The 12,051-nt window shown below is 42.0% G+C and overlaps 1 protein-coding gene across 4 annotated transcripts in view; it reads right to left on the bottom strand.

The window, feature by feature from the left end:
* The window catches only part of ITPK1 (inositol-tetrakisphosphate 1-kinase), a 154,360-nt gene that overhangs the window by 89,515 nt on the left and 52,794 nt on the right, over positions 1-12,051 (bottom strand). Inside the window, exon 1 of one of the 4 annotated variants that reach the window (XM_071745733.1) lies at positions 8,445-8,561. The exons of the other annotated variants lie outside the window; for them this stretch is intronic. Within the exon in view, the coding sequence (XP_071601834.1) occupies positions 8,445-8,480 (36 nt within the window). The 5' untranslated portion in view covers positions 8,481-8,561. Of the gene's footprint in view, positions 1-8,444; positions 8,562-12,051 lie in introns of those variants that run through there. 4 annotated transcript variants of the gene reach the window in all.

Genomic DNA, 12,051 nt, shown 5'->3' with positions numbered 1-12,051 from the left:
ATATCCAAAGCAAAATAAGCATTCAGGTTCCCAGGTCACAGCTAAATTTATTTAGGTACCTAAATCTCCTAGGTGGCTAGTTTGAAACTCCTAGGTTACAGTCAAGCAAACAACATTTCTTTAAGATACAGTCTATGGATTTACAGCCCATCAACAATGCTAAAGCCTGGTTGCTGTGCAACAACCCTACTTTGACCCAAGGTGAAGGGGAAGAGTATCAGCATCTGAAAGGTGTTTTGCTCTAGAAAAGAGACAACCAGCATCACACAAAATGGGTTAACAAGGACTGATGGGATGAAAAGAAGAAGGAAATGTATGGGCTGATTAGCAGAAACACTTCCTGGCAGGCAAACATGTCAGGCCATGGAGCAACCTCCCAAAGGAACTGGTGAAAGTCCCATGAGTTACAGTTTCTAAAAAGACTTTACACCAAACAATAGAGAAAACACAGGAAAGAATCCTGCACTTCAGGGAAACAGCACAGATATTTCTGCATTTACACAGACCCCCTTCCCCACTTCAGCCAACCAGAAAAGTTGCATGCAGGTCCTCTTATAACTCCATCCCTTTGCTGATGGAGCTTTGCAGCCTTGCCCTCACTTGATGGCAGCCACCATGAGGGGGATTCAGGCCTCTCCCTTCCCTGTGCTGCCTGCTGTCAGCTCTGGACCATGCCAGTCTGAAAGACATGAAACTAAGAACAAGAAAAATTACCTCCTGCATTTGAAAATGACCAACCTAACCCACTCTGTAGAGACATTTGCCATGTCCCTAACTGAGGCAGGCTTGCAGGGTTAGTGCTCAGGGAAACTAGTACATTGCTTATATGGATGTGTGTCATTCAAGCTTTAACTAGAGCTTTCCCAATAAATCTGCACTGAGGCTTAACAAGCCTGTACATAACAGCTCTTCAGCATTCACCATACAGGAGATAGCAGTACATCTGAATGCATTAATAAAAAGAGTCTCACTGTAGTTACAGTTCAACTCATTAACTATCCTGTAGCTATACACAGCTGAGTAACTGCTGGGTTATCAACTGTGACCTACAGCTATTTACAAAGGGACATATCCACCTAAATGTATTTTGCAAAGTGCTATATAATGTATGCTGGGGTTCCAGCTACCTCCTTGTATCACTGACCAAGGACCAGGACTTTTAAGTCCCATTCATTTCATGAAAGGACAGGAACCTCTTCCTTCACACATACACTGGAAGAAGTGACTGATTTTAATACCTGGCAAGTTCATAGTCTACATACAGCACGTGCCCTTTGACACCAAACAAGCAACCAGTTTAGTCAGGAAATGCCCTATGTTAATGTAGCTGATTTTATTTACTGTCTGGTAAGAGCTTCCAGACTCTCCCTTGGCTCCCCAGTGGCTAGGCAGCAAAGATTGCAGAACATGCACTTCATAGCTCAGTCTGAGTCAGGTGTTTCAACACTGTGGGCAACTCTATCTGATCAAGATGCTGTGAGAGATGAGGGCACATCATGCAAAGGATGCCCTATGATATTTATTGTCACAATGAGTAACTGACAGTAAGATTTCAAGGTTGATCATCCTCTATCACTCAAACCTGTCATCTTACTTCCCCTACACACCCTACAACATAGAATGATCCCAGAAAGCACAAGCACTAGCCAGTTAAACTCCAGACTGCATTGGCAGTGAGTACAATGCTGTGGTCAGACACACCTTTGGCTTTCCAGCCAACAGTAGCAATTTTAATTTTAAATATTTTATTGCCTGTAGACACAAGCAAACTGGAAAGTAGCTGAAACATACTAATTATCATTAAATATGCTGAGATAATATGTAGTAGGAATTGTTTTAATTGTTAAAACCATCAAAACATATGTACACATAAGATAACTCCATCTTTTTTTAATGTAACTCAATCTATACTATGCAAGAAAATAGGAGAATGGGATGATTCAGAAAATTTTAAGTTACTTATGCTTTTTTTCTTTGATTTACCTTATTCATACCGACCACAGGTAGTAGCAGAGCAAGGAAACAGAAATGCAGACCCATCCTGGAACAAAAATTAACCCCCTCCTGCAACACCCACAACAGGGTGCAGTATGTGAGAAAACTTCCCAAGCAGCTACAACTGCAAGAACATTCTTCAAACATCCTGACTTGGCCTGGAATATCAAAGATCTGGTGTTGTTAAACTAATAAAATGCAAGAAAAGAAAGGGAGAATGTAGTGAAATGAGGTGACCAGGTGCCACTAATTGCCAGGGGAGGTTTAGATTGGCTATTAGAAAGAATTTCTTTATGGAGATGTAGCAAGACAAACCTCTTTTAGGGCACTGCGCTCCAAGGTCCAACCAGGTGTTCCAGCAGAAACTCACGAATAGCGCTCTGAGCCTATTGCCCTCAGGGCTGACCAGCCTGGATCAGTGCTACTGCTCCAGATTCCACTGACCTCTCTGCTGGCTTGCTCAGGAGTGAGCTGGGCCTGTGCCTCAGACCTCACCTTTTATTGGCCCCCCCAGTCCTGCTCATGCGCAGTTGGGTCCCGCCCTAATCAGGCACAGGTGGGCTGAACACAAGCTCATGCCCCTACCTGGCAATTAGTGGCACCTGGTTGCCTCATTTCACTACAGGAGAAAGCATCAGTTGGAACCATCACAGTTGGCATAATGGAAACCCAGGTGCCCTCCTGCAGTAAGTTGGGTGGGTGCTGGTGGAGCTGAGGCCCTGCAACCTTGCTCTGCTGCCCCCAAAGCAGTGGGCTTTGTAAACAGAGCCCCAAGTGTAATGAGTGGAGCTTGAGGGCAGGGGCAAGGAGAGAAGAAAAGTGTCCCCTCCCTGTTGCACTGCACATGCCAGGCCACCCTGCACAGAGCACCAGTGGCACAGGCTGTGCCTGCAGCATGAAGGAAAGCAATTCTGCAACAAGCATTTTTTAAGCAAAAAAACCCTCAGATGACCACAAACCCTATGCATCACTCTAGTTTTACTCAACTGTAGATCAGTTTCCTCCTCTCCTCTTTTAGTAGCCCCTTTTAGTCTCCTTCTTGTCCCAAGGCCACTAACAGACCAGTGCCCCTGACACAGGACATCTCTGTCTTTATCAAAGCAACTGGTGACAAGTGGAGATACAGTGAATTAACTAGGGAAAACACTCTAATTGTGTCTAAAGGCATGTGACAAGCAATAGAAGGTAAAAATAATATTCAAACCATGCAGTAATTCTGTTGGGAAAAGTGTTTGACTACCTCTCGAGGATCTTAAAATCTCTTTGATCAGTTAAATGCTCCTAAATCTCTGATGAGCTTCAGACCTATACTATTTATGGGCCAAATTAAGGCCCAGAAAAGTCACCCAGAGTCTCCAGTGTGGGGAAAAAAAACAGGTATTTTAAGTACTTGGAATACCCACTACAAACTGGCTTAAAACACATGTGGCTAGGGTTTTGTTTTGCTTCATTTAGACAGTCCCCAGGGAACAATAAAATCCACAGATGAGCCAGACAGCCTGACTTCTCCAGAACCCCCCTGCATCACTCCTCCATGCAGAGGGAACAGCTTTCCCAGCCATTAGTTTCCCTCTATAGCTTTTCCCCTTCTGCTCCAGATGGATACAAGTCACTGAAAGGGGCACCTCCATTCCAAACCCTGTGCTGAGCAGAGTAAAAAACTGAAACTTACAAAAGGCAGTTTGCCAAATGCTTGACCTGGTGGCCTCCTGAATAATCGCAACCATGATCATGGCAATATGTTTGGGACCAACAGGCAAGAAGTGTAGAAAAGGAGGTTACAGCATGTTTTGCCTCATCCTCCTCATAAAAATTCCAGATTCTTACTCTCCATGAGACAAGTGGGAGCAGGAAGGTAGAAATACAGAACCTGCCAAGGAGAAATAAAGTGGAGAGTCACCCTGTAGCAGAGACCAAGAATATGTACAGGAGAATTCATCTGTTTTCTTCTCTGCCAAAAATAAATGTCTCAAATAAGTGTTTCAAGTAACTTTCAAGTATTAAAAATAGTTTATGAGAAATGAATGCCTTTCAAGCTGTCTCCTTCTAGGGAAAAGTTCAAGACGTATGATAAGAAATAACTAAGAGCAACTTATTTCCAGTCCACACAATAAATTGCATTTTAATTTTTTAATTTATATTACAAATTGCCATAAGAGAGCTAGACATAAGATAAGAACCTAATACACAAAAGTGACAGTAGCAGAGTAAGAATCTATTTGACTTACTCTGGGATCTCTGACTCGGTTGGATTTACCTAAAGAATCAAAAGCAAGAGAATTATTTTTACCAGGGAATATAAAGTCTCTCCTTCTTATCCTGTGCCTGCAGCAGGGGTGACCTTTGTTGTCTTGGTAATAAAACTTTACTCTCCCAGTCTTTCTTTATGTTAGACATACCAAGTTTATGACATGAGTCTGCTATTTCACAATTTTAAGTTGTCCAGAATTCTGAAGAAATGGGTGATACCCTCAAAACCATGTCTGGGACTTATCTGTGTACAATGCATCCTACTCTAAAATGCAAATGGGAGATGCGGTTGTGGCACAGACACACGCTTGTGTTAGCCTGAATCTTCCTAGGAAAATGAGCAAAGCAGGGCACAGCAACACTGACTTTGGCCCTGCTTAGCAACATAACTACATATTTCGTTCTCTTCAACAGACTGACCAATCCACATGGAAAAGTTGGCACCACTGCCAGCCATAGCAGCTCATGCTGCGTCCCCACTTTCCAGGCTACACGACAGGAGAACTCCCACAGCTCCTGCCCAGAGCCCTCTCCTCCAACCACAGGGTGTACTTGCCCACAGACAAGGTTCCTAACCTGCACAATTCATAAGGTTCATGACCTGCACAGATCTTGACATTATAAACCTAGTCTTGTTCACACGACTGCTCCAGTCCCCTCCAGCAAAACCAAACTAAGCAACAACTCACATCAGCCATGGGTAAGTTAAAATGTTAAATGCATCTATGCAATGAGATCAGCCTTCAGATCCTTCCTATTGATTTTCTTCAATAAAAATCATCCCCATGTAGACTCACCCAACATCCTACTGAAACCTTGCTTGCATAGAGATGCTGAGGCAAGAAGTCTCTCTACACTATGGGAAAGAGAAATCTCTCACTCTCTCCCCCTTCAAACTCTTTCAGAAAAGGCTATCCAACAATAAGCTCTGGGTGGATTTTTTTCTTTTCTTTATAGGGACAGAGGTTCTGCAAGCTGCCACACTCCTTGGCTTCAATATTTATGACTGCTAAATTTGACCAGTTCCCACAGAACCAAAGTCCCTCACTGGGTAGTGAAAGTATCTCATCTTGCAGGAAAAACCCTTCAGTTAAAAAAAAGTTTTCATCCTGAACTTTGTATTCCTTGCCTCCTTTACCCCCCCCACACAACTAGCATGTATATGGAGTACAGGGTAGTATCTCATTAACTGCAAAGGAAAAAGAGTGTCATTACTGAAACATTTAAAGATACTTTTAGTCTGGGAAGCTACTAGAAAATAAAAAAGTTTTAAAACCCTGTGATTTTAGCTGTCTTCTGCTTCATTGCCAATAAGCAGTAGATTTACAAATGTACAATCTTTTTTTAATAGAGCCATGAAAAATAAATGTCCAAATCATGCTATTTTGTAAAGTGTAACTATGATAATCTCACTGAGACTGGAATCTGCTGATGACACAAACTAGGCTGTTGCATGTGGGATTTGGTAGAAATCATCCATCCACGTTTACATCACTAAATAATGATGTCTTGAACAACCCAAATACAAGCAGTGGAATAGTAAAGATGATCAGAAAACCTGCCAGCATTTGACAATGGAATACATTTTGGAAAAAACTTCTCAGTTTGTTTTTTTTTGGGGGGGTGCAGGGGGGACAGGGGACATGGAGAGAATGATGGAATGGGATTCATACACAAAAGTTTGCGCAGAGTGAGCTGCTGCATTTATATTTACATCTAGAGAAATCAGCTAGAGCATTTGACATTTTCCAGGAACCTTAATAGCAGCTGCTCAGCAGCACTGAAAAGGAGGGTCATTACTTAGCAACCTAACAACAGATTTCATATACATGAAGGACCACTGTGGTCATCTGACTTGATCTAAGGACCAAGCCACAGAACCTTCCCTCACCATGACCTCCATCATAACTAACAATCTGCTGAAATACTTATCCTTCACAAAAATAACAAAATCATGATTTTTAAAAATTTCAAGTGAAGTTAATTTGATACCAACTAGCATCTTTTAATGCTTATTTCCCCTATATTAGATCACCTCATTTCCATCGCAATTCTTGCAATGTTCATGTTTCAATTATACTTTTTATGCCATTTTTTAAAAAATTAAAAAAACAACAACAAACCACCTTTCAAAGTTTCTGGTGAAACCCATGAAAATTTAGTGCTGGCAGTATTAGTTGGGCCATGCTTTTCTTTCAGAACCTTTCAGCCAGCCTCAGGCTGTAATTCAGCACGGGGCAGTAGCCCAGTCCGCAGGGCTCTGTACTGAGGCTGGGTCGTGGGACACTTCTGCACGTGTTGGAACACCCAGACTTCCACCTTGGGCTAACAGCACCAGAGCTTACAATCCCAGATCGGCTGTAGCTAACAAGTGAGGTACAAAGCACTCTTCTACCTTTCTCAAGATGTGACAAACACAGCAGCATAAGCTGGTACATGGCTAGCAAGGACCAGAGGGGAGCCAAGCAGTTTATGGACCGTCCTAATAGTTTATCATCCTGCAGGAGACTTCCCATCAACAGCGCTCTCTCTACAAAAGCAGTCACTCAAATGCTGTACTCACACGGTTCCGAGAGATTTTGTTGTAGGTCTGTGGTCACGTAGAGGCAGCAACATACACAACCTGCCTCCTTTAGCACAGCCGGAGCAGACATCACCTGCCTCTGACAAGGAAGCTGCCTGGCCTTACTCATGTGGCATGGGAGGTAAGTCCCACAGAGACACAAAGCCAGTCCCCTCCACCACACTAGCACAATTTTGCAACCTCAAAATGAAGAGCTGGCTTGCCTCCAGCCAAATTCAAGTACAAATACAGGACAGGCCCCAAAGACACGTCCTTCAGTACAGCCTGTTCTGAACACCACAGCCCAGACTTTTGTGAAGGGGAACAAAGAACAATATGGAGCCAGTGCAAAGAGTGGTCTGAAGTTTAGAATTTGCTCTTCAAAAGCTCTGTCCTTTAGGCGTAACCTGCTTATGCTAACTTCAGAAACATTCAGCTCAAAAGAAGTCCCATATGCAGAGCTTCAACAAATGAGCCTGCAAAACTCTGTAAAACAAGGGACAAAATGCAAACCAATGACCAGCAAGCTGTACGTATACTTGACATAAATACATGCTTCAAGCATGGAGATTAAGTGACTAACTTTTTGGTAAACATGTCATTGCTCCATTTTGAGCAATTTAACCCAAAACTTTAACACACAGAAGAGCATCCTCTGATGTTTTTGGTGTTAGCCTTAATGAAACATATACACAAATACTATTTTAATTGGGTTTTGTTTTAGAATTAGCTTGTACAGAGCTTATCCTTTTACCCATTTATTCTTGGTCAAATCTACAGGTTTTGAAAAAGATGAAATGAAAAACACATGAGGCAATAGATATTAAAGTAGATGGGTGTCCACTGTTCAGCACAAAAATCATCCAGGAGAGAAAAATCTGCTAAATTTGCCAAAGACAGACTGAAACAACAGGAGGCATTGTATGCTTTTTTAAATGCGAACAAGTGCAATGGGGACACTTAAATGAAAACTCCAGCCACTACTAATGGTTTGTCATTCCCATAAAATGTAGGCTCTTCAAATCCCTGACTGCTGCAAGCATCTGCAGAAGGGACAGCATAACCTTAAGATAATTGCTTTACTCCACACACAGAACAAGACAACCAGGACAGGTTTGGTATGACCTACCCCGTTAGGTTAAACAAACTGTGTGATAACCCTGCCCAAAACAGACTGCATGTGTAAATGCATAACCTTGTCCTACCTCCTTATAGCTGTTTTTTCTCAGATAAACCCACGACCTTGACAACACAGTGAAGTGTGATTTTCAACATCTGTAGTGTTACAAACAAAGTAAGTATGCAGCATGACAACCTAAAGCCAGTGAAGTATGCTGAACAGAAAGACCTCAGCCCCTCAGTGTTAAAATATATTATAGACACAATTTTGATTTCGCAGACTGACACAGACAATTCAGCAGTGTTCTCTTGCTGAACTGTTCCATCTGGCAGGTTTGTTGTACAGAAGGGTAAACCTGCAATTGAGGACAGACTTAAGGTCCTCAGTAGGTCAGGATGACACACATGGAAGTAAAGACTGAAAATCACAGAATTTTACAGTGCCCCACAGAAACATGGAATTCTTCAGCAAGTAAGCTGCTTTGTTTTGCTTTAAAGTCCTGTTCTATTTACTTACTGTTTCTGGGTGTTTCCTCATTGTTTTTTGGTTCATGGTATTATCATGAGCATGTCACAGGCAATTTCACTGTGCTACAGGCTGTTGCTAAGTGATCCTCTGCAAACACACCAAGTTCTTGAGACAAAATCATAAACAATCTTGATGGATTTAGTAAGTAAAGTTGTAGCACAATCTTAAGAAAGTTTATAAGAAAGTAAAACTCCCAATCATCTGCAACTATGCTTGGTACTCCTCTCTGCTGAAGTAAACTCTGTTAGCTCTTCTTTTAAACATTAACTTGATGGTATTACTGTACCAAAACTTGGCTACAGACATATCTGGGCAGTAACAATGACAATCTTTAAGACAGCATTTCAATGGACAGATTATTATTCACACATGATTATGCAGCATTTTTACATAAAGCAAAAGAGACAGTATAGTATTACTTGCAAACCACTTATGCTCTTAAGCAGAATTAAGCTGTACCCACCCTGAAAAAGTCTTGGATAACAGTTATTGAAACAATCATAAAAAATGGGAATATTAAGCACTATTGAAAAGACAAAAGTAGTCAGATTATTTGATTTGAAAAGGACACATCAAAGGAGCCACAGAGGTGAGAATTAAAAAAACCTACAAATGGATGCTCTCCCAGCCTGCTAAGAAAGCCACTCCACAATAACCTCGGCTGATTCTCACAGCTGCTGGGACATGACCAGGGCTTAGCAGCTGCAGGAGACAAGCTTCAAGTCTGGAGTGGATCAAGGGTGGTGAAGTGGCCACACCTGCCTTCTAGAAGCACCTTTGGTTTGAGCTTAGTTCCTCCAAACTGAGCAAACTGCTCTCCCACTGCAACACTTTGAGCATGGTGCTTCCAGACAGTTCCCTGGGATGTCCCTGGGGCACCCTCTGGATGAGGCACTCACTTCTCCACTACTGTCTGGAGAGGTCCAGCTCGCACACAAAAGCGTATGCTGCTTGCCAGAACAGGGACTTGGTAACCAAAGCCTGGAGTAGCATGAACCTGTTGAAAACATCATTTAAACCTTCTGAGTGTCTAAAGTTGGCACTTTGCCATTAAGAAAAAGGAACTCAAGTTCCTGTTCAAGACACATCTGGGTAAACACATTTCCACTCGTTTTCTGATTTTCCAGAGTGCAAACTAACCACCTGCTGACCACCTAGGTGTGTTGCTGTCTGTGAAACTGGATCTACTCTCTACCAATACAAAAGTGAATACAAGCCACCAAGCTGCTGTACAAAGGGCTGACAGTCCTACATTAGTAAAAAGACATTGCAGTAATCAGCCCTTAAAAGGCACTGCAAGGCCTGGACCATATTGGACAGACTGCAATAGCTGCTCTGGCCCTAGCAGTTACATAAAAACCAGAGAGCAGCTCTACCAGCTCAGGCAGGGCACTCATAGCACACAGTGCTCAAAAAGCCTATGTGGCTTCTCTGTGCATCCACCTCTGCCAGCTCAGTTGAAAAGATTCACGTTTCAGAATGCACAGAAAGAATTAGAGATGCACCAATCTAATCACAGAAGTAGGAAGAGTCTAAGATGAAGAGTCTATCCAGCAGGCAGTATCTAAGACAAGCAACCACAGTGTTTATCACAAGAAAGGAAAGAACTTGAGCATTCAACACACCTGTTAGGCAAGACTCACAACTATTTCCTTCCAAGATTCACGGTGTATTTCCTTACCCAGCAGGAACTGAAAGCAGTGCAAGGACAGTGAGCTTGCCTTCCTGGCAGGAAAAAGGTCCTCTGTCCAATGCAGGATCATCATTGGTGAAGACCCACCAGCAACTCTAACCTGCCCTTTTTGGCTCAGAGGTGGAAAACCAATCAGGAGCAGGGACAGCCAAGGGGATCTGTCACCAGCAGGGAATAAATGCTATCTCTACCTCCTTTTTAGCCACTTAGTTCACTGATAACCAGCCATTAAGGCCTTAAATGTTATGCAAGTCATCACAGGGGGGTACATATAAACTGCTTTGTACTTAGAAGTTACGAAGAAAAAGTTCTGTTCTGCCCTTTATAGCTGTTGTGGGTTCTTTTTTTCCTAGTTACTTAAGGATGTTAAAGGGAAGGGTATTAGAAGATAAACTCATCCAGACCACAGGAAAGAAGATTTTCCAAACTAACTTAAAGTACAAACGATCTCTCTGAAATCAACATAAATTCTCTATATACTGCAGTCAGCTTGTCCTCTAAACTTTGCCATCAGTTAAGTCAATGAACAATTTTAACACAGTAAATCTATGCTGCTGAGGTTCCAGGAGAGTGAAGCTTCTCGTACAAGAAAACATTGTCAGATGCACTTGGACCTTGGAATAAAGGAAGCTATTGGCTCCGATCAAAAATTCACTACAAAAAAAAGTTTTTAAAAAGTTTTTAAAGTTTTTAAAGCTAAAAAGTTTTTATCCAGTTGCAAAGTTGTCTCTTACAGTATTAGCTCAGTCCCAATGGCATCTTTTCCATTCCTTCTTTAGATGATTCTGTCAAAACACTGTAAATAACTTGTATGCACTTTGGCAAGATACCAAGAGGAATTTTACTTCTTTTTGCCAAGAAAGGTTGGATCAGACGATTCTTGTGGTCCCTTCCAACCTGGTACTTTATGCCTCTCTTAAAAAAAGGTCCTCACTAACTACTGAATACTCATCTGCTAGCAAACATTTAAATGAGGACACAATATACATGCAAGTTAACATGTATAGCAACTTAAGTTGGCTACAAAACCCCTCTTATTCAGGGAAGCACACCAGTTGGGAAATTAACTCAGATAACTATAATTTACTGAAGCAACCTCAGGCTGAAAAAATTATAAGTGAACCCAAGTATGACATTGAACTACACTAGATCCTAAAGTAACAGCCAAAAAAAAAGTACAAGTCCATTGCTTAGCAATGACAGAAGTGCTCTATGATTTGTATATAGGTGTAATTTCTGCTGCCCCACTCATCATCTCTGTTGAGCTACTTTTCAAAGGCAAAGGAGAAACACTAAGAGTTTGATTTAGGTTTTTTTATCATGACTGAAATGTCTGATATATTAATGACTGGTTAATTGACAGCATTTCCTTAGGATCTTACAGGTCAAGCAAACTTTAAGCAAAATTAGAGGACAATTTCTCTTGATATGCTTTTATTCATCTATAATATAAGCAACAACTAATTCTTGCAACTGCTTAACAAACATAATCCTAACGTAAGAACAGAAGAACTAAATAAAAGGCACTGTGGCATCACTGTTCCAGTGATGAATCTGTGCTGTGCACAGATTGCAAGCTTGAGTTTGCTTTGTGTTTAAGGCCCAGCTGGGTCACAGAGAGTGCACCTGGATACTGAGACTCCGAGGAACAAAACCACAGCACTCTGTGGCTGGCTGGGCAGGAGGGGAGACAGTAGAGCACAGGCTGTGACTGCCATGAATGAAACTGCCCTACAGCACCTGCAAAACTCGATGGATTTGATGGTTCCTCTGCCCTTGGGATTTGTACAGATTCATTACTATGTCTGCAGCACATTGCCTTTAAACATACTAACGATATCACCCCCAGTACAGATCTGAGCAAGAGGTATGTTCACACGAACTGGCCAGAGGAGGCTTCTC

The sequence above is a fragment of the Heliangelus exortis genome, chromosome 5 (assembly GCF_036169615.1).
Source record: "Heliangelus exortis chromosome 5, bHelExo1.hap1, whole genome shotgun sequence".
Lineage (NCBI taxonomy): Eukaryota > Metazoa > Chordata > Aves > Apodiformes > Trochilidae > Heliangelus > Heliangelus exortis.
This window is presented reverse-complemented; position numbering and strand designations above follow the sequence as displayed.